At 40.2% G+C, this 27,169-nt stretch overlaps 1 protein-coding gene across 4 annotated transcripts in view; it reads right to left on the bottom strand.

Annotated features, from left to right (window-relative positions):
• Window positions 1–27,169, bottom strand: part of PRMT3 (protein arginine methyltransferase 3) — a 105,385-nt gene that overhangs the window by 28,523 nt on the left and 49,693 nt on the right. For 3 of the 4 annotated variants that reach the window (XM_054972004.1, XM_054972005.1, XM_054972007.1), the window contains 3 exons: window positions 17,618–17,710; window positions 14,717–14,904; window positions 9,352–9,438 (listed from right to left, as the gene is read on the bottom strand). In XM_054972004.1, coding sequence (XP_054827979.1) covers window positions 9,352–9,438; window positions 14,717–14,904; window positions 17,618–17,710 — 368 coding nt within the window. The remainder of the gene's footprint in view (window positions 1–9,351; window positions 9,439–14,716; window positions 14,905–17,617; window positions 17,711–27,169) is intronic. The other variant, XM_054972006.1, reaches the window with a different exon arrangement.

Genomic DNA, 27,169 nt, shown 5'->3' with positions numbered 1-27,169 from the left:
CAGCAGTGTGGGGATGCGATTAAATTCAGGAATTCCTGGAAGACTTTTTGTCTTTACATCTATGCACATCTCTAGGGCGTGGGGCTGAGAGTCAGTCTTGCCTATGACTCACATGTCAGTAATTTTCCATCTCCTGGCTGGGGGTTGGCAAACATTTCCTGCCTCGCTTGGCAGCATTTCTGTGTTTAAAACACATGAGGCGAGAGGCTTATGATATAGCTATATTCAGAAGTCTCCCTATTAGCTTGAGGGTCAGGGTCGACTGCTAACAATATAGTTACAAGAACAGTAATAGTAGCAGTAAGTACTAGAAAGGGGTGAGTGAACTCTCTACTTTTTCAAGATAAAGTATGAATTGGAGAAGAAGGGTGGCCCATGAAAAATATCTAGGGAGACTTCTCCTAAATTGGGAGTACAATGATACCCTTCCTTTTGCAACCCCCTTCCCAGACCATACACAAAAATTGTTACAACTGAAGTCTATATACCAGCATATATACACTGTTTTAGCTTCTCCACTGGCTATTATATCTGAAACTGAACAAAATAGGAAGTGCAGTCGCTGTTTCTAAAAATGTGTATGAAGTTTAAATAAACTCCGTGAATTTGGAAAGAAAAAAATTAGAAAGCTATGCAATTTTAATTAAAGTATTCTAGTATTTTGAATTCCAGTTGGTGGATTCCAGAATGCTCTAAAGTGTTAAGTGTTAATGGTGTATCTGTAGGAGGAGGCCTGGAATCCTACATTCTTCAAGGCTGCAGAAAGGGTTGTCCTCACTAAAATGTGGACAATCTTAGGCACACTGAATCATATCCATCTGCAGGATATACAACCATTCTCTAATGCTGTAATATGCCTTATGTAGAAATCATCATACTATATATTTTAATAGAACCTTGTCTTTTAAAAAATTCTCTTAACCTAGAAAAAAATATTTCATAGGAGTTGTCAGCACTCCCCTAGAATGTTCACTTCTTCCACTTGGAAAACTGAAAAAGCCCACAGAAGAAAAATAATCCTGAATTCTTCCCGTTCTTCACAATTCTAGGGGGCAGTGATATTGGCAAAGAAATAGTACTTCTCTACTACCAATGTATCACAATTATTTAGGGTAGTTCAGCAGCTGATGATCCCAAGGTCTGAGTCCCAGAATGTTTAAACCTTCAATCTGGGTACTAGCTATGGCATTTTTGTTTAGTCCTTTGCTAAGACTATGAGATCCTTTGAATTGCCAGTTAAGAAAATTACACAGTAGAGTTGTCTGTAGTACTATAGTCCTTTTTCTATCCATGGCTTCAACACAGTATCCCTGAACACTGTTGCCAGTATTGTGGATGTTGTGAAAGCCACTACATGTAGCCTGGACTCTTCCCTGTTCTGACCTTTAAAATTGTGTAAGTGGTATAAGGGTCTTGTTGAGGAAGGCTAGTTTCTAACTTGCCTTTATTACCAAATAAATAAATATATCTTAATTAAGCATGTGGCATCAGAGTTCTGCGGATCAACCACTGTTCCTGACTTGAGGCCTGTTTATGTGGAACGCTGCTGGATTCTATACAGTATATTTTACATTTCTGATCGTATCTATATGCCAAGTCCAAGAACAATTTCTGGATGCTGCTCCAACAATTTTACAACTTCATTTTGACATGACAATACTTTAATGAATGGACACAACTTTTTTGTTTTTTCTACCAGAGAAAGGCTAGGCTAATTTAGAACATCAATTGTATAGGGCTTTTATACCAATATTTTATGCTTCTGTTTTAACTTTAAGGTGTATTCTAAGTTGCTTCAAGCTCTGCATTAAAGGCAAGACAAGCTTCCAAATTAAAAAAAATATCTTAACATATAAAATATGAGGGCATGCTATCTAGTTTCTCTGAAAACATAGTCAGGCTCAATTTAGCTGGTTTAACAGAAGCTGAATTGATGCCAAACAGACTGATGTTTTATTCTACCATGAACTGTTTAATATTAGAAGATACATTAAATCTATGCAACTTTAAATCTATGCAACTTTAAAGAAATAAAATTCAAATTACTATTAGTAACTGGATGGGTTTCTGTTTTAACACAGAAGAGATTTTGCTTACTTCACCTCTTTCTCTCTACCTTATCACTTTATCTCTGACAGCAGATCTATAGTCCCCAGAGGAGCAATCATGATTGACTCCTGCACCGCAGCGAGAGTTACTCAAGCACTACTCCCTGAACAGCCCCCTCTAGGAAATTGAAAGCCAACATGACTGGATTAGCTATATATAACCTGCAGCTCTGACCTGGCATGAGCTTTGAGAGAATGGTTTATATTAAGAAACACTGCAGTAGAGTAATAATTCTGCCTTCTGTTCTTCGCATCTCACAAACAGTGCATTTGTTGAGTGGCTGGCTAGGGCCATGATTTGAGGATATGACAAGCAAAAGAGAGAAAATAGGATAAAGAGAAGTAAATATTCAGAGCACACTGTCAGCTGTACAGGGGGAAAGCAGCAGCACAGGAGCTGCAAATATGATCATTAAGCTAATATAACAGAACTGTAAAATCAATTCCCTAGACCAAGTCAATGCTGAAATATAGGATGAGCCAGTTGCTTCAGTCAAGAAATCCTTCCAAATCTGTTACAGAAAACAAGTACTTTATCAGCCTGAGAGCTCTGAAAACTGCTGTAAGCGCTAGATCTGGGAGGAAGAGTGAGGATGTTCTTGCTCAAGTCAAATGAGTCAACTTCAACTTTATGAAATACTCATTTGTTCTAACTATACAAAGGGTCACATTTTTACACAGAATTATGAAATATATGAAAAAATCAAATCCCTAGCTTTTTTTTTTTACTGTTAACAGGCATCCTAGCTTTTAACAAACATTTCAGTTTTATTTTATTAACAGACTGAAGCATAAGGCTATAGCTGCATAGCTCTTTCTCATTTACCTGAGCCTTTTTCTTTATAAAAGAAAACACTTCATATTATAAATCCCTGCTGATTTATACAGCCCCCTGTGTAAACAGCTAAAAGCAATCTGACCAATTCACTTAGGAGAAAGGAAATTAAAAGTTACCATCATCACTATCAGCTGCGGGGAGCAATTTATCATTTTTGTTCGGAGTCAGTATCAGTATCGTGTACCAACAGCATGCAGCTAAAGCAGATACAATTAGGCAGCTGGCCACAGAAGTAGGAGGATAATGTGCTTTTGATGGAGTTTATCCAACCATGGAGATGAAATGCTTGTAAGCCATGCAGCAGCGAGGAAGAGAAAAAGAATCACTATTCTCTTGTAACAGAAATACTTCTTCAATTTTAAACTGATATTTCTTAAATGAAACCCATTCAGAATCTTGAGCTTCCTGAATAGTTCTCTCTCCTAAAGAAAATTTCCTTTTCTAAAGATTAATGTATAAAGCCACCCATCATCTCAAACCGAGAACATTTTATGTATTACTGAAACAGGCTTAATCAGTGATATTATGCTTGAAATAAATATTTCTCCTCCTTCAATCTGCATTATTGTAATTCCCTATTATAATCTTCTCCAATAATGCCACTGGACTCAAATCCTGCTGTTCTACTGCAGACCAACATGACTGCCTACCTAAAACTATTGTGGCTGCCATGACAGCTATGAAGTCCTCAGCTATGCCTAGCAAGCAGTACAGATATTGTATCTTCAAGAACATAAAGCCAAAATGGGTATTCCCATAACAAGTCAGAGACCACCTCCATGAGCTCAACCAAACTGGATGGGAGGGACACCAACAGACTCCCTAGTCTGTTCCTAGTTCTCAGTATCAGATGCACACATTCAAATGTGGCATGCTAGACTGTATGCATCAAGAGATAGATGGAATTTTTGTGAACCCTGGCCAAAACACTTCTGTGTCTCACTTCCCTGTGCTGAGAGCACTCAGCCAAAATCAGTGAGCTCAGTTGTGTCCTCCAATTGGGACTCTGTGAGGCATTCCAGGTTGCCATCCAGCATTAAATCTTGGATGATAGCTGTTATCTGACAATGAATAAACTCAGTTTCGGGGATGATGGGAAGCTGATGAACTAATGCGGAAGATTCTACATGGATGTCCAGAAGCAATTCTACTCACCTGACTTGTCTGACATTCAGTGCCATATCTTCCCCCCTCTTCCTTACAGCACTAACTGATATTCCATATCTTCCCCACAAACCATGCCCCCTTTACATTCTGCCAATGTTTAGTCCTAAACAGAGTTAGCTTTAGTCAAGGGATATGTTTTTATTGCCATGCAAGTCTAATCTACATATTTCTATTTACTTATAGTCCTCCTTTCTCACTGAGATCCAAGGTGGATTACAACAGTGTGAGTAAAAATACAATATAACTGACAGCTGGGACATTCACTGAGTAAAGTACAATAATGAACAGTTAGGACATTCAGGGAAACAGAAATAACAGGGAATGGTAGCAGAAAAGTTAGACAAACAAAGCTGAGCACAGAGATGAAATCTATCTGAAACAAAGATAACTGATTTCCATGGCACGTTTAGCAGCATGGAAACTTGCATATAAATATTCAGCAGACAGTACCCAAAAGTGTAGTGTTTAGACTCTGCATTAATTTTTCCCTCCTCCTCTGCCCTACACATGCCCAGCCAAACCAAAAGCAACTGACAGCTTGGCAAATGTGTTCAGCAATGGAGACAACAGTAGTAAATTTGTTCGTAATAGGCAGGATTGCCAAGGGTGCCAATAATGAGAACTCAAACCAATGGGCAAAAATCACTAAGCTCTATTATGTTGTGATAATGACCTTTTGCCAACTGATTTATGAACTGATTTACTTATTACTTTGAAGCACAAGAGCAGTTGGTAACTGATGCATCACCACTTAGGATTTATCTTGTGCTCTGTGGGTTGGCCAGGTCTGGACTCCTTAGGAATAGGGGCAACAGCTTGGCCGCCCAGGCTCAGGAGTATGAGTGGCAGGAATTTGGAGCTGGAAGCTTGGAACTTGGATCTGAGACACAGGGCTTGTACCTACTGAACCAGTTGATCAGCAAGCCAGCCTTCTCAAGCCTCAGCCTAAATAAGCTGGGTGTTAATCAGGCTCAACCGTACTTGCTTGGCAGGTGTTGCTGCTTGCTAGGCTGTGCTAGGCTCTGGGTAGGCTCCTGTGAGGAATTACCACTCTCAGCACTCTGCTCTGGATCTACAAGGAGGTTACATGCAGGTAGTCTGCACTTTGCCTCCTTTATGCCCCCTCAGCCTGGGCCTTCTGCCACCACTGTTCCTGCAGAGTAGCAGAAGATTCTGAAGGACTGTAAGCCCGAGTACATGTCCTGCCTGGCAGAGGTCTAGTGGTGATCTCGGGGGTGGTCATGAAGGCGCTTGGTGTGTGTGTGGGGGCGGGGGGAGAAGCTGGTGCAAGCCTACTCATTATATGTGCATTTCCTTTACATAGTTATGTCATATACACAGAACTAGTTATCTACATCAATCTGTCCTGTTTTGTGGATATTAACTCCTCCCTTATTAATAGGCAGCATTGGGTCCACAACACTTTCATAACTCTTTGGAAGCAGTGATACCTAAAAAGGCAAAAAGATTTCAAGCAACAGCAATCACACATGAAGCTGCCTTATACCGAATAAGATCCTTGGCCCATTAAGATCAGTATTGTCTACTCAGACTGGCAGTGACTCTGTGGGTCGCAGTGTCTTTTATATACTGCCTGGTCCTTTTAAATGGAGATGTCAAGGATTGAACCTGGGACCATCTACATGCAAAGCAGAGGTTCTTCCACTGAGCCACAGCCCCCCCCCCCAAAATCATGGGCTGGCTGAGAAGGGGTGGGGGAAGTAGATCATCACTGGACCTGAGGGCTTAAGGTTTCACTCTGGTCTGTGAAAAGGTCGTATTGAAAAGGAGGAAGTGGCGCAGGCATCTGAGAACTATCTCCCACCAAAGACCCACCCTCCTGCCCCATGTTTTTACTTAACTTCTGTTGTGGTACCCATCCTTTGCTATGTCTATGAGAGTTGCTGGGTTGGGAAGGAATTTTACCCAGGGCTATGAGTAGCTGATAGGCCCTGGGGTTTTTGACTTCCCCATAGCAAAGACAATATACTGTGTATAGCTGACTGTATTGTTAATATAACAAATGGTCACACCTGGCTGCTGGTGGGTAGGTATTGACTGGGAAACACAAGACAAGGTGTGTAGGGGTGGGATCCAGCATGGCCATAAAAAGGGGGGCCCTAAAGGGGTTCTGGGGGGGATGCTCTGCATGGCAGCCATGCTCAGGATTGATACATTAGCTACACCCCCAAGAGAACAGTGATGGAGAGGAATAACAGTTTCTGTTGCATCTGCCCTAACACCAGCCCTCTCCCCTTGGTTATCCCAACAGATGGGTTGGGAATGTGCTAAAAACAGTTGGACTGTCAGCTGTGCCCATTGGAGGTGCTGACAGCTTTCAACTGAGCTCATCGTCCCCCGTCATGCTGCACCAAGGCCCAGGGAATCTGAAATAAACAATGTTGTGTTCTGATTCTCCCCAGCACGATGTGATCATATCATCTTTCCCCTCTCCACATGGCAGGTCCCCACTCCAAGCACAATTGCCTCCCCTTTTAAAAGAAAGAAATGAAAAGGTTTCATATTCTAAACAGAAGTGAAGAACAGACCATTTCCTTTTTAAGAAACTTGATCAAAAGCCTTATTGTTATTAATGCTCTCAGTACCAGGGGAGGTGGTGCTCTGTTGTCTTGGTGCTGGAACGAAGGCAGTGGGAGGGCTTCTGGTGTCCTGGCCTCACTGACAGTCCTTTAGATGGCACTGGATTTCTAGCCACTGTGTGTGACAGAATGTTGGACTGGATGGGCCACTGGCCTGATCCAACATGGCTTTGCTTATGTTCTTATGTACCATAAAAAACCAACACAGCTTCATTCTGACTTTATCCTACATAATCTTAGGCTTTAACTATTTCTTTATTGTGAGTTTTACTTAAAATACAGCTGTAAACTCTTTTTTAATACCAATGTAATATTAGCATGAACACAGAGCAACTGTAGGACTATATGGAAAGATATACTTATTTAGTCTAGCCTATAAAAATCAAGATTCAACTGGCTTTGCTCTTCTATATAGAAAAAAGGAATTTTGCATGGTAAGCTATTTCAGGATCAGACATATCGTTCCATGTATCTTAGAGTTAAATGAGTTCATGTGTAACATTTCACAAAAGCAAGAGTCCCTCCTGTGAAAATGTCATTTTGGCTGACCCTTCTAAGAGCATGACCAAGTTACATGCTGCTTATAACATTAGGAACAGCAGTGTGCAGTTTACTATGGAAAGCTTACATTCTGCACAGTTAAAGTGTAAGCAAAAATTAAAAATGGTTCCCTGCCTCTCAGCCTGCCTCTCAGCCAACAAGGCACAGCTTGATTTTCATCCCAAGATCAATAGTTTCAGCATCAGCTATGGAAAGCAGCTGCTTTACTACATGAAATGACTAAAATTCAAAATATATTTTTTAAAAACCTAAGTAAACCGTCTGAGCTTCTAACCAACACTAGCCTTAAAGTCAGGAAAATCCACTCTGGATGTTAAATTGAGAAGATTTGTGAGGGGGCATTAAACAAGCATTTCTTACACCAGTTTAAACCAAGCCAAAATCTAGATAGAGAATTAGGAGGGGGGGAGTTATGTCCAATCTCAAACCTTTATGCCACCTCCAAAATCCTAAATACAAATAATGGACTTTATTGTTCATTTACTGCAAGGTTAGGCATCCTGATGTGATGGATGGACTGTCAGCCTCTAACTAAACCACCACACTCCATCATAAAAGAAGTGGAAATCCTGGCCGTAAGATGTCAATAATACTACATGATGAAGTAGGTAATACTTGACAAAGTTTTGTTATTGTTGTTTTGGGTGCAACAAAAGCAAAAAACTCCAAGCTAAAACTGAGTTCCAAACCTACATTTCACCTACAGTGCTTAATTTATAAGACTGTAGAGTACAAAGGTACCAAAAGCAACACTGGAGGGGTAAAGGATAGAGTAAAGGAAACTAAGATATAAGAAGTAGTTAGAGCAGAAAGCCTTCCACAAAGGAAACAGGCAATATGAAATAGATACAAAAAAGAAGAGATTTAATGGAAGTGATCACCTCGAGTGCAAGATTTTGACAGAAATTTTAGTGAAGACATTCTACAATGATCAAATATAGAAAACTTTTCTTGAAAGGGCTGACTGACACAGATCAAAGCTACCAGCAGCTATAGGGGCTTAACAGCTCAGGTGCCTCTGTTGGGGTGCAGCAAGCCCAATCCCAGAGATCTCCCAGCTCTTTTCACCCGCTCTCTGTGAGGCATGTAGCTGTCATGTATGCCTGCCTGTAGTATATGCCATGGGTATGTTATGTGCAACCTAGTAATCCTCTGACCCTATGGAGAGTTCAGAGTATCTTTCAGTGCCTGTTATTTGGAAGTTCAGTGTGTTATCTCTATTGATATCTAAGTGTCAAAAGCCAGTGTGCAGAGGCTTTAGATCAGAACGATCAGTATGACAGGTAGACACATCAGGTGACATAGAGTCAGATGGTTAAGTTAAGAGTCAGGAGACCATGAAGTGAATGACTCAGCTAAACTCATGCATGTATCTGATTGGGTGTCTACATGTATATATAGCTACTATGTACAGTATGGTAGGGGCTTCTTGCAAGTCCAGGTGTAGGCGAAGCACTTTGTCTCTCTGGACTGTAAACTTGTATATAGTGCTCTTAATCCACCTATAAATAAATTGTATTATACACCTTTACTAAACAAACAAGGTGTGGACTCTTTGTGGATCCTCCTTAAGCTGGTGCAGTCACGCTGAATACACACTATTCAACAATCTCCCCTTTGAAGTTAAACACTTTTACTTCTGTAGCCAACAGCCTTGAGGCCAGATGCAGCTAGTCTGAATTGTATCTTCCCTGAGAACAGGGTTGATTTCACCCCCAACTTGCTATTGTTGCCTATTGTAAAAAGTCTGCCAAGAAAACGTCGTCATGTGACGTCCCCCCATGGGTCAGTATGACTTAGTGCTTGTATAGGGGACTACCTTTACCTTTACCTAACATAAATATAAAACTATGGCATGGAAGAAAAATATAATCTAGTCAGTACTTGTCTTTCGAGGACTGCTTTAGATGCCAAAAAGTCGTAGCTTTCGTCTTCCATTGGGGGCTACCAACAAATTTCAGAAGGAATTTCTTCTCAATTCTACATATAGACAGAAGTAATGGCACATACCCTTAACTATCTTTCTAGAAAATCAGAAAGGTAATACGACCTGAAATATTCAAATAGAAATCTTTACCGTACACAGTGAAGTCTTCATAACTGTCAGAGTGAATTCAGACGAAAATTCCAGTTCTGAAGCCGATACAACATTGCAGTCTATCCACTACAAGAAAAAGCACATTTTAAGTGAATTTCACTATTTGGGTGGAAAGGTGGCATATAAATGTTTTTTTAAATTAATGAAATGGAATTTACATTCAGATTGATTTGTGTTGTGTGTTATGTGCTGTCAAGTTGCCTTTGACCTATGGTGACCCTATGAATGAAAGACCTCCACAAAACATCCTGTCTTTAACGGACTTGCTCAGATCCTGCAAACTGGAGTATGTGGCTTCTTTTATTGAGTCAAGCCATCTTGTTTTAGGTCTTCCTCTTTTCTGCTGCCTTCTACTTTTCCTAGCATTATTGACTTTTCCAGAGAAACTTGTCTTCTCATGATGTGACCAAAGTACGATAGCCTCAGTTTTGTCATTTTATCTTCTAAGAAGAATTCAGGCTTGATTTAATCTAGTACCCACTTATTTGTCTTTTTGGCTGTCCATGGTATCTGCACAACTCTCCTCCAGCACCACATTTCAAATGAATCAATTTTCTTCCTGTCAGCTTTCTTTACTGTCCAACTTTCACATCCGTGCATGGCAAAGGGGAATATCATAGTTTGGATTATCTTGATCTTGGTTCTCAGAGAGACATCTTTATCTTTAAGAATCTTATCTAGATTGATTTAACTAGCGTTAAATTGCAGACTCTACCTAAACATCTTACTTTAGGAGCAAAAACATCTGATCTGTCAAAACAGTCAAATGACTACATACAAACAGTAAGCAACATGGCATCTTACAGGGTGGCAGTCCAAGAGCAGAAGGAATATGAAGGTAGTGATAGCGAAAACAATGAAACTTTCTAGCAGGGGTACACGTGGTTCCCTGTACAGAACTGATATCTGGACATTATCATAATATGAAGCAGCTTCAATTTATATAAAACAATTAAGTTTGTGCTTCTCAAACTGTAGGTTGGACTTGATGGAGCAACAGCCACAAAAACAACCATACATTAAATCTGTATATGATTCTGTATTGCGACAATTCTGTATTGAAACAATTTGTGGTCTCTCAAGTATATTTAGTTTCAGCAAGCGACGCTTTCAGCTGATGACACATAGTGACTCACCCTGGGCAGCTTGCTACAATAACATTCTTGTTCATTATACCATTCCAGATGATTTGTTGGGGGTCTTAAATAATGGTTCCAACTTACAAAATTGGGTCTACAGATGTGATGCTTTTTTGGACAGTCTTACAATTTCCCAGTCCAGATCTTCCCCTTGGTTTAAACTGATCAAAAGAGATCATGTTAGATCTCCTTATTTAGTGAATATCACATCCCAAAATCTCAGAAAATCATTTACCTCCCTGCGCTTTCAAACAATGCCGACAGCTTTACTTACAAGAAGATACCATCAAACCCCAATGGCTCTCCGTCTCTGCATATGCGGTGCCTCAGTTCCTGAGGATCTTCTACATTACACCTTATTTTGTCCCATGTATGCAGAGGTTAGAGCTAAATTTCTTGCCAACTTATTAGTGGAGCATAACTTTACCTCTGATATTGAAAAATTATTTTTTTTGTTATCTGATACTGATTCTTTTGTCACTAGCAGAGTATCCCTGTTTGCCTTAGCTGCAAAAAAGATTAGGGCCAAGATTGTTTCCTTAGAAACCTAATTTTCCCATAACTGTCTGGTATTTATTAAGGTCCCATTTTAATTGTATTCTATTTTTATTAACTTAATAACTGTATTTTATGCTTGTAAGATAGATTTCTATTTTTACTGTTTTTAACTTTGTATTGTGACGGCCTTTGGCCATATACAACTAAACCTGAAGTACATTTAGTCTCAGAACCATCTATATGCGTGCCTCAGATGGTAGATCTAGGACAGGCACAACCTCCCATTCTACCCATCATCAGCTAGTCTCCCATTCATCTGCCATTCCTGTCTAGCAGTTTAGGAGATAATCCTCCTTACCTCCTAGTTCCCTAATGCCTCACTTGAAACAGCACAAGCAAACTGCATGTAGTAATTCTTGAACTCTGACAAGTGTTCGACCACCAACTTATGTGATAAAGGAATCTTGCAAGCATTTGGGAAGCCCTGCAGAGCATGTGTGGCTTGCTTCAATGCGTTTAAAAGATGAGTTAGGGAGCTAAAACCTAAGGAAAATTATCTCCTCCTCCAGTTCCTAGTTGTAGGGGTGGGGATAGGGAGCAGTGGCCACTAACTCAAGCAGCACAATATACTGAGCTGCCACTGTGTGGTTTCATATGTAGCCAAGAATTATTGGGATGGTCAGCTGGAAAATACAATGTACCTATACTGGATATGTAAGCAACTCAATGCCACACTCATATTACTTCTAACTTTAGGGACTATTCAATATTTTCATGACCCCCCTTCTGGATTTAGATAAAAGTCATAGTAATTACATTAATAAACTGGGTATGAATTAATGCAATGCTGTGAAGTACAGGCCTCAACAATTGTAGTTGTATTTACCAGTGCTCAAGCTTATGGTACCACCAGGCTCAGCACTGGCAAGATGCCCTCTGGACTTTTTTTGGTTTTGAACAACTCATATGGTAAAATGCTAGTAAGATGAGAGGAAGAGAGCAGTGATGTATCTAGAACAAAAATACTATTAGCACCCAATGACAAAATCAGGCTTGTTAAACTTAGACAAAAGAAAGGTGATTGGGAAAGAAGCAAAATTTGCAGTTAAAGGAAGTTTAGAGTGATGAGGACCCCACCTATTAGAATATGAAGCAAATATTTCATTGATACGGGAAGGCAGAATTCCATTTGTTATGACCCTCTTTATTTCTCTGTTCGATTTTTCCTTTAACCTTCTTCTTACACCCCCTGGGTAGATTGCTGCCACCAGGAATGATATTCAAAAATAATTAAATTTCCCCTTTAATAACGTGCCCAAGAGTCAGGCTCCTTCATGGGACTATGTGGCCCTGACGATAGGAATGGGATAACATATACTCTAGGAATAACTAGGATATAGGAATAACATATACTCTGGGATGAACAAAAAAAACCCCAAATAAACTTTTATTTTTACAAGAAGCATATCAGTTTCATATTATTTCTTAAGCCTGATAGTTTCAAAGATAGTTATCAGTTCTTAAAGTTTCTTTTCATAGGCTCAGTCACACAAATATACATAAACTTTTTCTCTCAGGCACACACACAGTTTGCCTGCCTAAACCAGAATCAATTATTTCTCTCAGAAACGCATAGACATCCTCAGGCTGTACACAGCTTGCCTGTCTAAACCAAAAAACCTCTTTTCTCTCTGCTCAGTAACTAAAAACAGCAGTTCACTCTGCCCACACTCTCAGTCATCAGTCAGTCATCTCACTCACTCACCCCTCTCTTTCATCCCCATTCTTCACCTGTACCATACCAAGCATTTAAAGACATACACACACACACACTTAAAATTATTATACCATTCAACACTGGAAGTGTAAGAACAGCTCAAGACTTGAGCAAATTGCCCATCTGGGAAAAAATTTCTTCCTGAGACATTTCCAAGAAAAAGATTGAACAGACATCTGTTTTTCATATTTTAGGTATTTCAACACCCTACCAAAGAGACTAGATGATCCACTGTTCCATCTGCAATTATGTAACTGTAAACTGAGTGTATACAAATTATAATTGGAAACTGCTCAACCTATGGAAATGAAGCTTCTTTGAAAATACACACAGCTTAATCTCATGTATTAGCTGTCAGATTTTCTTAAAGTTGCACAGTGACTGACATAGACATTACTCACATTAATGAACATCTGATTCAGAAGCAAACATACACGCTTAAGTCATCATATGATTAACTAGGTACATTTTTATAATTTCCTAGATATTTTAAAATCATCAATTTTACACAGCAGTTATTGATTTTGGATGTTTACTTATAATGGCATTCTTGGTCAATTCATTAATTTTACTGCAAGTTGCAAAGGAAAAATAAATATGTTTGAGATTTAAAGATTGTCCAGTTTGATGCAGTGGTTAAGAGAGGCAGGACTCTAATCTGTAGAAGAGATTCCCCACTCCTCCACTTGAAACCAGATGGGTGACCTTGGGTCAGTCAAAGCTTCTCAGAGCTCTCTCCGCCCCACCCACTTCACAGGGTGACTGTCATTAAGATAATAACAACACACTTTGTAAACCACTCTGAGCAGGCGTTAAGTTGTCCTGAAGGGCAGTATATAAATCAAATGTTATTATATAGATCTAATGTTATTATTCAGAAGCTTTACCTCTCAATATCACACGGGCATCTTCCCTCACAGATTGTAATGTACCAGTAGGTTGCAAAGCAGTTGTAATATATCGCAATAGCCGTAACCGTGAGAGACACATTTCTCATCATTTGTTTCAGAATTGTAGGAGATGTATGTTGGCTTTTTATTTTTCTAGAGACATAAGGCTTGAGCTCTACAATATTTGGAAGAAATATTGAACAATGTACTGCAGCTACCATTTTACTTTGGAATAAGGATTCTTATAAAACAGAAGTAAAGCCTATTTTGATCCTGATAAAATACTACCTGGGTTCAAACTTCATCTTAGGCATGGATTGATAACCTACCTCATTAACGTGACTGAATACATGTATTTTCACTCTGCAAATTACTATATAAGTAGGTATCCTGACTATACCTCCACTCTGACCCCTGCCCCAAAGAAAAAATAGAGGGGGGTATCATATAAGCCCTTCTGAGATGTACACACAGTCTTAGATCCACCAGATTTCCATGGATGAAAGGGATTTCCCTCCCTCTCTGTGGTCAGAAATACCCCCCCAAATGCTGCTTCTGGGAAAAGGGGACGCTTGGAAACAACTGGGAAGTGGGCACTGGCAAAAATCGGCTCCCTTTCTGTGAGTAGATATTCCCTCTACTTGGGGCAGTGGGGAGAGTAAGAAACTGGGACAAAATTGGAATTTAAATTCTTTTACAGAGTCATAGATTCTTGGATCTTGAAATGTGCTGTAGATGGACCCAATAAACATGAAGTGGGCATGGGCAGGCAGCGTTTATAACTCTCTATTTTCTCCTGCTTCTATGATTTCTGTTGCTTTTGTTGGGGGAAGAGGAGATAGAGGAAACCTGTTATGGGAATGCTGTAACATACATACAATAGTTAGGTCCAAGTTCCAAAACATTAGGCTCACAGAATAGCAATGATTCATACATGGACTGCTTAGTATTTACTTTTCAATAATTAAGTCTCAACATGCAGGTAAATAGAACAATGATGAATTTCTTTCAAACAGTCAAAATATTTGTTGTTACTGCACCTTGATGACGCAACTTTCAGACAGAAGGGTACTTGAATCTGATACATCCACAACAGCTTCAGGAATTACAGCTTTCTTCATACAGGACATGTTGAAGCCGTACACATCATCCCAGAAAGCTAGCCTGTCCGCATGCTTATTGAGGTCACCTACAGCCACCAAGCTTATGGAACAGATATCAGGATATACTGCAAAGTAGAAAAATGATGATGACTGTAGAACAGAACATACTATTCAAGAGAAGCCAAATGTTGCTCTAAGAATACTGTGATTCAATAACTGGCTTTACAAGGAAAAACAAAAGCAAGATAATTTGTTGGAAAAATGATGCACAGAAGCTGAGACCAGTCAACTGACTTCTACAGACATGCCAGCTGTTACATGTGGTATTATAGACATTTGTAACTACTGAATAACATATAAGATAACTTTATCTTTGTCAATAGTTGCAATGGCAAACGAGATCCCTATTTTTGGATTACACAGAGCTCTTATTTCCTTACATTCTAGACTTTCTCCTGGATCATCAGCTGAGCTCCTGAGTGAGGGAAGACAAACTTTCCAAATCAAGCATGCCCTGTCTATAAGTAATGAGCTATGAAGTGACCAGCAGCTCAGAAGAAAACCTTTGAGGCAGCACCAGAATCTGCTTCCAGAGTAAGCAGAGGAAGGTAATTGTGTGATGACTGACTCAGATCATGAGCCTCCAGTAATGAAAAATATTTAAACCATGCCAAGCACAGAGGGACAGCAACACACAACCTTTTTTACCACATCCATATTTTAATAGGCCTCATTTATTTGGTCATCATATCTACAGAAGACATGATGCTTTGTGCATGAAAGCCTGAATTTGAATAGGTTTCATTAATCTTTCATTGCGTTGTTATTTGGATGGTCAGCTTTTAAAACCAGATAGGAAATCAAAAGTTAATTACAAAAATATTTAACAAGCAACTAGACCAAAAGGTGTGAGAACATGAGGTATGCACCTGCACCAATACTTCACTGTCTGGACATAATACAAAACCATTTTTTATTTTAACTGTAGTGATTTGCGAATCCAGAATTTAGTTCCCAGGTGATATATAGTGTTAATGTGCCTAAAGATGGGTAGCAGTGTTAGTCTGTCTGTAGCAGAAGAAAAGAGCAAGAGTTCTGTTGTACCTATAAGACTAACAAAATTTGTGGTAGGATATGAACTTTCATGAGTCACAGCTTTATCTGAAGAAGTGGCCTGTGACTCACGAAAGCTTATACCTCACCACAGATTTTGTTAGTCTTATAGTTGTTACTGGACTCTTTCACTTTTAACAGGCCTAAAAAAAAATCTTGTTTTCACAAGTTTTTCACTCTCCTAGCTGCTATCACAGCCCATACTGCTGTTTCCTCTGGGGGAAGGCTTCGGATTCCAGTTTATATTCTGTTGGATACCAATTAAAGTCAACTCTAACCACTCACACATCCAATTCTGAAGGGTTCAATTGCATGTGTGTACACAAAAGTTTTATCTCACTATTGCAGCCTTATACCACGTTTTGCCCTGGAGCTCACCTTCCACTTCAGCAGTAGCAAAGCAGCTCTTGAAAGCAACATGATTCACGGATGACAGAAAGTGAACACGTGTGCTGTTTGCTACCTGCCTTGCACTCTGACAGTGGCAAGGCAGGTTTTAGGAGCAAGGTGCTTCCCAATCCTGCTGGCAGTGGCACCAGTGATGGAGAAGAAAGACACACTTTCAAGACCTAAGGACATGCCACTCCAGACTTGGCACAAGTGACAGGCAGGGGAGCTCAAAGCATTTCACCACCCCAAGCATCCTCCTCCCATGCCAGCTGTCCTGAGGTCAGGCAGTCTGCAGAAGCAACCCACCTTGGAGCCTAGCTGGGTGGCAGAGATACAAGAGTGGGAAAGGAAGCGTGTACCTCCCAGATCCAGCTCTACTACAAGAGCCAGCCTCATTGTATCTCAGTGACAGTAAGCCAGTTCTGGAGATGTGGTACGCGCGCACACACATGCAGAAGAGAGAAGCCAACCCACATTCCAGACCTGCCTTATTGTGAGTGTACTTTGGGCAGTGAAACAAAGTGTGTCTTTTCATTTATAAAGCATGCTAACATTTCTGTACCTTTAAAAAAGTGGGAAGAAATGAGCATGAACAAGATCACCTGCTAACAAGGGGCACTAAAAACAGAATGTTTTCATTTTTGAAATGCTCTTGCCAAGCACCTCTGTTGCTGGGCAGGCACAGACCTTCAGCAGGAGAAAGGCCAGAACACATCATTTACATGCTTCACAAAACAATAGTTAAGACTAGCAGTGGGTTATTAAACCAAATTTGCATCCTGGTTTCAAACCACCATCATTGGTGTAGTGGTCCACATTCACATACCAACCAACTATGGTTTGTAGAATAAGTCTGAATTTTTGTTATATATGTGAACTGGACCACTGTGCAGCAGCCAGGTCTCCAATCCATTTTATTAATGGCCATATCGAAAGCTGTTTGAAAGTTCAGAATGGAAGCTTACTGAACAGGGAAATGACAACAAAATGAGAACACGGGGGTACTGTAAGTCACTGTGCATAGATCACAAAACTAAACAAATAATTAAAGTAGTAAAGTTGGACTAAACAAGCATGCTTAGATCTCAGTGATTTAGCATGAACTGAGCAATAAGTGGTTAAATTCATATCACACACCTCAATTTTACTTTCATATATAAAACTCTGTTAGCACTTTGCAAGCAGAAAACATGCAATACAAAAACATGTTACACCATCACCAAGTGGATACTTAAATCCAGGGACTGCAGCCATGAACATAAAGCAGATTTTTCTACAATCTTGAGAAAAATCTTTAAAAATATGGGGGGAGGTTAATAGAAGCAGCACCTGTACCTTTAAGAAATGACTGCCCTGAGGTCTCTGTAGTTGTTATGGAGGTTGCTAGACAACTGCAACAATATTGCCAGCCTTTTTGAACCTTGGTTTCTGTCAATAAAAGACAGGAAGAGAGGGAAGGACACTTTCCAAATTATTTTGGCTTTCTATCCCAGTCATGCTCCCCTCTCCACCTCATGGGGGCCCAACAGCAGCCACAGGGAAACCTGCTACCATGAAATTTACACAACTCATCCAAGTGGGGCAGCGACTACGATGATGCCATACAACTAGCTTGGCCCCGGCATCAGCCTTTGCACAACTTGGCCAAACCCAGCAGTGACCACAACAGAACGCACATGAGCAACTTGCTACCATACTACTTTTTTGACTTGACCAGACTATTCCCAAGGAGAGAGGAGAGAACAATGATATCCACTATGGTGTAGCAGTCAGAATATCAGACTAGGATCTGGAAGACTACCACAGAAGCCTACAGGATGGCCTCAGGCCAATCACACAAAATCAGCCTAACCCTCCTAGCAGGGTTGATGGGAGGATAAAATGGAGGAGAGGAGAATGATGCAAGCTGTTCTGGGTCTCCATTGGGCAGAAAGGCTGAGCAAGACTGAGGTGGGGGTGGGGAGATAAAAGAAGGGTCAGCTGGTGAATGAGAAGGAGATAAGCAAGCAGGAAAAGGGAGAATATGCAAGGAAAAGAGAAAGTGTGGCAAAGGAGCTACAGGTGAAAGACAAGTGATCCTCACAAGTCTTTGCAGGTTCCCTATTACACTAATATAATGGTGGCAAGCCTAGTATATTCTCTGATTTTATCAAATTTCTGTCATATTATTTCAAGTTTTTCCTATGTACATTCAATGTACTTTGTTATGCAGCCAAATCCTATGCACATTTTTTTCCAAAAATCTCAGTATATTCAATCTTACTCCCAACTACATAGGATTGTAGTTGACCTTAAAGCCATCAAGCAGAATTGTTTTCTTTCTTATTTCAAGTTGTGGGAAACACGACCAGTCTTAAAATGCTATAGTAGTGTGATTTATTCCATAAGCTGTGGTAATTTTAAGACTACTCAGTCTTTTTACAATGATCCTGTATTTAGGCTTCTGAATATAGTAAAGGTTTATCAAATATTCAGAAGCCAGCTGTAAGGAGGTGAGAGACTTTGCCCTTAACATCCAGCACAGCTTTCATAGTATCTCAAACAGGCTCTGCCAGAACCTTCAGAATGAATCCTCTACCACCACATCCAGCTGTCTCCTTTTCTTGTGACTGATAGCTAATGCAAACTCAGCAGTGCATATGCAACCCTCTACTGCCCTTGCGGCTTTCTGAAAATGGTCACCATTTGTTCCATGCAATCTTTTGTCCTCATGTTGTAACAGATCCAACCCAACAAGTACTGAAATTATTTTCCTTACTTTTATGAAAACCAAAGTTTTGGGGAAAGGGTTTGGACATATATGTTAGTAATTGGTCAGTTTATGTGAGAATCTTTTAATTTCCAGTTGTCATATTTTGTCATTTAGCTTTTACCTGATTAAATTATCCTTCATCACAGGTGATATTAAATGCTGATCAGACATTTTACAGCAGCCCACTTTACAAATTCAGGGTTTGTCATCTGTGTCCTTCTCGATTCACTGCTCCAGAACCGTTTGTCACTAATAACAGCTCATACAGAGAGCAATGTAAGATGGGGAATCTTTTATCCCTTAAGCAATGCCTCACAAATTTAAGATAAGTAAGAGGGCAAGTCTGTTCTAATAAGGTGGCAGACAGGGTTATAAATGAACAATGCAAGCATTTTCTCATTTTTTTTGGAATAAGAGCCTCCAGACCACAGTTTTATATGGGCTATAGATCAGAGTTTTAGAAAAGTTGCAGTACACTGGGGATCACAGCTATTGCTAGTCCACATTGTGCAAAACATTAATACACAGAAAGAAGGCCATTCAATCTTTGAAGCAATAATAACAATGAAGATCGATGGTTGTTGTGGGTTTTCCGGGCTGTATTGCCGTGGTCTTGGCATTGTAGTTCCTGACGTTTCGCCAGCAGCTGTGGCTGGCATCTTCAGAGGTGTAGCACCAAAAGACAGAGATCTCTCAGTGTCACAGTGTGGAAAAGGTGTTGGCAGGTCATTTATATCTACTCAGGAGGGGTGGGGTTGAGCTGAGTCATCCTGTAAGAGTTTCCCAGGGTGTGGAATGCTAATGGCGGAAGGCTTCACTGTATCCTGAGGAGGTTCTTTTGCATATGGATTGGTGCTTGATGTGCTAATCTTCTCTGCAGGGCTATTGTCGGGTGTAGAGTGTTTTGTTAGCCTGGTGTTTTTCAGAACTGGAAACCATGCTCTGTTCATTCTTAAGGTTTCTTCTTTCCTGTTGAAGTTTTGCTTATGCTTGTGAATTTCAATGGCTTCCCTGTGCAGTCTGACAAAGTAGTTGGAAGTGTTGTCCAGTATTTTGGTGTCCTGGAATAAGATACTGTGCCCTGTTTGTGTTAGGCTATGTTCAGCCACTGCTGATTTTTCAGGTTGTCCAAGTCTGCAGTGTCTTTCATGTTCTTTTATTCTTGTCTGGATGCTACACTTTGTGGTCCCGATGTACACCTGTCCACAGCTGCAGGGTATACGATATACTCCTGCAGAGGTGAGGGGGTCTCTACTGTCTTTTGCTGATCGTAGCATCTGTTGTATTTTTCGGGTGGGTCTGAATACTGCTTGAAGGTTATGCTTTTTCATAAGCTTTCCCATCTGATCAGTAATTCCTTTGATATATGGCAAAAACACTTTTCCTGTAGGAAACTGTTTTTCCTTGGTTGTTTGATTCATCCTGGGTTTGATTGCTCTTCGGATTTCATTTCTGGAGTAGCCATTTGCCTGAAGTGCGTGGTTTAGATGATTAATTTCCTCATTGAGAAAGTGCGGCTCACATATCCGTCTTGCACGATCCACTAATGTTTTCATTATGCCTCTTTTCTGTCGGGGGTGGTGATTGGAGTTTTTGTGTAAGTACCGATCAGTGTGAGTTGGTTTCCTGTAGACCTTGTGACCTAACTGAAAGTTTGCTTTGCGGATGACCAAGGTATCCAGGAATGGGAGTTTTCCCTCGATTTCTTTCTCCATTGTGAATTGTATGTTCAGGTGGATGTTGTTGAGATGATTCAAAAACCCCATCAATTCTTCCTCCCCATGGCTCCAAATGATAAATGTATCATCCACAAACCGAAACCATACACTAGGTTTGTGGGGTGCTGATTCTAGAGCTGTTTTTTTAAAATGTTCCATGTAGAAGTTTGCTATAACTGGGCTGAGAGGGCTCCCCATGGCCACCCCATCCATCTGTTCATAGAATTCGTTATCCCATTGGAATTAACTGGTTGTCAGACAATGATGGAATAAGGCTGTTAACATCCTCTGTCTTTTGGTGCTACACCTCTGAAGATGCCAGCCACAGCTGCTGGCGAAACATCAGGAATTACAATGCCAAGACCATGGCAATACAGCCCGGAAAACCCACAACAACCATCGTTCTCCGGCCGTGAAAGCCTTCGACAATACAACAATGAAGATCCTTTGTCAGGATCCCTTTGTAAAAATTCATCTTTCTTTCCTTCCACTATAGTTTTGGATACATGTAAAATCTCACTGTTTATCTTTTCATTTAGGAGGAGTATGGTATCTTGGCATAACAAGTAGCATATAAAAGAAACCTTTGGGTATATGTTAAACTTTGATCCAAAGAATATTGATTTAAACAGAAGGCAGTAAGGAAAGAAAACAAAGCAGAGAAATCTCCCAAGAGAGGGAAATTTGCCATTAGAGATAGACCTGTGATTGAGTTTTCACCAGCTAAGAAAGTTGATGTCAATCAACTGGAGTGATCAGAAAAGCTACCTAATGAAGGACCTAGCTTAATTGATAAAGTTAAAAGTTTTTCCCCTTTGCCATCCCTTTAAAAGTAAGTTCAGCTGGATGTATTAGTGGATGTGAATTTTCTTCAATCATTTCCCCCCCTAACTTACGAGGTACAAGATACTATAACTACTTGACTCCAAAAATTGCAGCATACTGTATTACAAATTAGCCTGGAACAAAATCATTTCATCAAAGAGTGTATCAGTTATTTTACATAAGCTCCCTCACAATAATGAAAATCACCTCTTATTTAATCGCCCCTTACTGTTTCTCTTATGGATTTCCCTCTTGATCAATACCCTGCTCCAGTCAAAAGTTTTTCACTCTCCCCAAATAATATTTGTTGATTACGCTGGAGTATTAACTCTAGTGACAAAGCCTGAGCAATAGTTAAGAAAGTCTTACAGTCAGAAAAGCTTCTGTTAGCTTAGCCAATTTGTCTGAGGCACGGCTTTTTTTCTGGGAAAAGAGGTGATGGAACTCTCTGTTATCACATGTGCGCGTGCAAAGTGCGTGTGCGCTCCCGGAAATGCGTGATGATGTCATTTCTGGATGTGACACCACTTCCTGGAAGTGACACCGCTTCCTGGAGCCCCGCACAATGCATTACAAGATAAATGTTAGTAAGCTTGGAAAATTACACTATTATGAGAAAGGGTTTTTTTCCTTTTTGTATCCTCTACAAAAAGTGAAATCTTCCATTCCCTTTCCTAAACATTTTTTTTCTTTGGAATCATCTTTTAAAATACATAAGAAGGAGGGGGGCTCTAAAAATCCAAAATCCATCTCACAAATCTAAATTCTAACAGATTCCCTCTGCCAGCATAGAAAAAAAAATTCCAAAATTCTTTCTCAAAATTCCACAGAGTCTGAAATTCGTAATCTAATGCATATTGAATTTTCCAATTTTCAGGGAGGGTTTTGCTTTACTGGAGCAATTCAAAATTAGATACTCAACTTTAGCTGTATTAGATTTATACTTGGTTTAAAATGGCTTTTTTTTGTTGCTTGCCAACTTCTTCCTTACTAATGGCTAAGCTATTGTGACATTGTGAAATGTTCATAAATATTCATAAAAACTTCCTTAACACCCATATATCCACTGCAATTTCAGTGATGTTAATCAGCTGAGGGTGGGGAGAACCATTTGAGTTACAGCTATTAAGACATAAGAACACCTATATGCTCATGAAAATATTGATGAAAGCCTTCTGTGACTTGGACACAGCTATCCATTCCTAGCATAAAACTGGAATAACCATAACTGATATTTTAACTAATACAAATAACCAATAACTGATATATTTAATGAACACAGAACCAATCTGCATTCAAGATCTGTGGGAACCATAACAATGTCAACTTCAGTCAACAAAAGAATGAAAGTAATACACACACACACACACGAACAGCCCCACCCACCCCCATGAAAATGAAGCAGAATGAACTCAAAGCAACACACACACAGGCCCCCCACCCCATGAAAAAAGCAGAATGAACTCAAAGTAGCACACATACACACACAGCCCCACCCACCCCGAATGAAAATAAAACAGAATGAACTCAAAGCAGCACACACATACACAGAAACTCCTGAATGAAATGAAAGCAAAATGAACACAAAGTAGCTTAACCTCCTCTGGAGAGCTGGCCCCAGCAGCTCTGCTTGCGCGCATTCTTTCTCTCTCACTCACAGAGAAATGAATAGGAAGTAGAATGAACTCAAAGCAGCTAAACCTCCTCTGCAGAGCCCATGCCAGGCCCGAGCACCGTCGGCTCGCTCTTTCTCACTCATTCACTCAAGAAAGCAGAATGAACTCAAAGCAACTTACCCTCCCCTCTAGAGAGCTGGCCCCAACAGCTCTGCTTGCACTCACTCTCTCTCACTCACAGAGGAATGAAAAGAAAGCAGAATGAACTCAAAGAAGCACACACACACACACATCCCCATCCACCCACTCCCCCAATGAAAATAAAACAGAATTAACTCAAAGCAGCTAACCCTCCTCTGCAGAGCCTGCGCTGGGCCCCAGCTTGCTCTCTCTCTCTCTCTCACTCAGAGTTAAAAAAAAGCAGAATGAGTTCAAAGCTGCTTAGCCTCCTCAGCAGAGCCCGTGCTTGGCCCGACCAGTGTCTGCTTGCTCTCTCTCTCTCTCATTCACTCAAGAAAGCAGAATGGACTCAAAGCAGCTAAACCTCCTCTGCAGAGCCCGCAGGGCTGAAGAAGGAAGGAATCACGTGGGCAGATTCTAGAGCTGCCGGAACGCTGTTCTGGAGCGTTCCCCCTCAAAAAAAGCCCTGGTCTGAGGTATTTGATTTTTTTAGGCCCCTTTTTGTTAAAAAGAATCTCGTTTCAATGACTTTTGATGCCAAGCAAAATAGTTGGTTCAGTAGTGATTGCCAAGCAATCAAGAGGTATATCTAACAGAAGCATTGTGAGTTTAAAAGTAATTGCACAATACAGGTTCTCCAAGAGTTGCTGGAGCTTAAGACTACTTACAGAGAACTGATTAAAATGAAAAAAATGGGCATTCTTGAGTAAGGAATGTGGACATCTAATCTCAGCTATAAACAATAAGAATAATAAGACCTTTTGGCTTATCACCAATTCTACTATTAATTCTCATTTTAAAATTCCTTGCTGCATTGCCCCTTTACTATGGGGAAAATAATTTCCGGGAGTTATTCTATGATGTTGGTGCTTCCAACTCATCCCCTAATATTATTTTTCTTGACTCTGTGGCAAATCTAAAGCTCTCTCTTTGATTAAAAAGTGCATTCTAGAAATCAACCACGGAAGTTTGACATATAGAGCTCATCATGTCTGTTCTCCACCCCTGTCCCTTGGCATTACTCCTCCAGGCCTTATTCTGATAGAACCTGGCCTTGTGGTTTTAATAGGATTGATACATCTTTACTTGTCCTTCTTGAATGCCATTTGTGAGAGAATATCAAAGACTATTATATTAAGCCACTTATTACTGATCAATCACCCCCCTACTCCTCATAAACTATTTTATCTGCTTAGAGATAATTCTTTTTTAAACTGATCCTCTACTGCTATTAATATTCTATATCCTAAAAGATAATAAGAATGCCTAGCACTTATCGGGCTTTTTGAGGCAGGGGTGGGTAACAGTACTTCCTTTTGAAATTAGACTGAGACACAAGTTTGGCACCCCTCACCCCAAATCTGTTCCTCCTCGATTATTCCTCTACGAGTCCAAGAAGGCCACTTTCCCTCTCTGCCAGAACCCTCCCAACTGACTGAACTGCTCTCAACATTTTGCATCTCACAGATCATGCTCTGTCCTTACCAGGCTTTTTGTTGTTGTTGCTGTTGTTTGAAATTTTCTCTCTTGATTAATTTAGAAAATCTAAAAGACTTTTTTGCATACCTGGGAAATCTCCTGAATACGGAGAAATCCAGATCTTGTCTATGCTATGCTGATTGCTGCTCTTATGATTTGCAGAAGCAACCCAGTTCCTAACGATAGTGATAAATAGCATAACGTGCTAATGTGACCTTTTTTTTTAGTTTTCAGTATTGTGTTGAGTCTTCAGCTGTGCCATAGGGAAGGCACTCTTCCCTGATTATAGCTGCTAGAATAAAGTGTTGAAGAGATATAATTTTGATCATATATACTCAAGTTTACATATGTATTTTAGTAAACTTTGTATTACTTTTAATGCAGTTTTTTAGCAAGCTGTAGAAAAAAAATAGATGTTCGTTCATCTTTGACAACTAATTCAAAGTAGTTCGAAAGGCTAGATAAATTATTTTTTAATTGCTAGAAAAGACTAAGTGTTAGGTGTTAATCTAGTTTGCCCATTTGCAGGGTGGCATACATTTTAAAAGATTTATGGAGCCTTATTGGTGCAAGTGTGCAATGAACTACATCAAAATTCAGAAGCACAATGCCATTCAAGATCTCTGCTTTTCCAACCAGCATCACTTCCGCCTTATCTGGGTTCAAATTCAATTTGTTTGCTTTCAACCAGTAGACAAGCAACAACTCATTACCTCTATTGCATCACAAGGAGATTTAGATAGCTAGATATAAAGTTGGGTGTCATCTGCACATTGATGACATCCAGTTCCATAGCTGTGAATGAGTTCTCATAAAGGCTTTACACAAAGACTGAATAACATGGGGGATAAGATTGCGCCTTGTAAAGAATCAGCAGGATTTAAGACCAACAAAATTTTTATATTATTGTCTTAGATGTCTTTATAGATAGCAAATATCATTTAGTATAAAAGGATATTACTAAGAAGCTGCCATGGCAAACCATAAGAAGAAAGGCAGCCCCATAGATATGAGGGACCAAAACCTTGACGGCTTTGTATGTAAAAGACAAAAACTTGAATAGAGCTAAATGAGTGACTGCAGAAAGGGAGTAATATGCATGCTTCACCTAGCTCCTGATAATAATCAAGCTGTGACATTCTGCATTAACTGGAGTCTCCATGTTGACTCTGAGGGGATACCTACGTACAGTGCATTACAGTAGTCAAGTCTTAACACCCCTCCCTTTGAGAAGTGTCAGGGTCATAGTCAGCAGATAATGGTAATACCACAGTGCAGGTCAAATCTTGAATCCCAAGAAGACATACCCTTAAAGGCTCAACGCAGAACATTAAATCCAAGGTGTGGCCTCTTTCATGTGTGTGGCCTGTCACAATTTGAGAGAGGCCCAAGGCAGCCAAAGAAGCTATAAAATCCTCAGCGTGATAAAGAATATTTAGAACAATCAGTTTAGGTGTCTCCAGCATTGTGTTCTAGAGTATCTCTGCCAACTCAGAAAGGGTGCTAAACTGGGAACCAGGCAGCCAACAAACAAGCAGAATACTTTATCTAACTTTAGATCCCAGCCTAAGATGCATACAGTTAATGCCAGCTATAGTTTGTACAGGAGGCTGAACAAATTGAAGGACTCATGAAGGATAATGCCAATCCCTTATCCTTGGTCACTCATGTGAGATTGGTGGGTGACTGCATAACCATGTGGAGTTAGTTGAGACAGACAGACCACATCATTTTTTTTCAACCACGTCTCTCATGCAAACCAGGTCAATTCTTTCTTCCTGCAACAATCCAGCAAGGCATCACTGATCTGGCAGTGCATAATATTAGCGAAGAGGTGGGGGAAATGGGGGGCCCTGCATCATTAACTTTAAGGATACTACAGAGATGAGTTAGGCAGCAAGCATCCTTGCCTGATACTGGCCCTCTTTGATCAATCCTACCCCGTATCTACCAGCTCCCATCTGCACTGCAATAGTGCATTCATCAAACATCTTGCTAATAATTTTTACCACAAAGCTACACCACACACCTCACAATCAACATGCTAGTAACTACAAGAAAGCCATACTTAGGTTACCACTAGTGCTACTATTTTACTGATCTTTGGGACACAGATTTGCCTAGACCCACAAAATTAATTCATAGCAAGGTGTAATGAGTAGAGATGGGCACGATCCAAAAATTTTTAACCATCCAGCGGATTGTGGATCGGCGCCGACGACGATCCTGAAATAACAATCTACGCCGATCATCTCCCGTTCCCGAGCTGTGGATCGTGGATCGTGATCGTGGAGGCCAAAGCACGGCATGCTGGTAT

The sequence above is a fragment of the Eublepharis macularius genome, chromosome 2, assembly GCF_028583425.1.
Source record: "Eublepharis macularius isolate TG4126 chromosome 2, MPM_Emac_v1.0, whole genome shotgun sequence".
Taxonomy (NCBI): Eukaryota; Metazoa; Chordata; class Lepidosauria; order Squamata; family Eublepharidae; genus Eublepharis; species Eublepharis macularius.
This window is presented reverse-complemented; position numbering and strand designations above follow the sequence as displayed.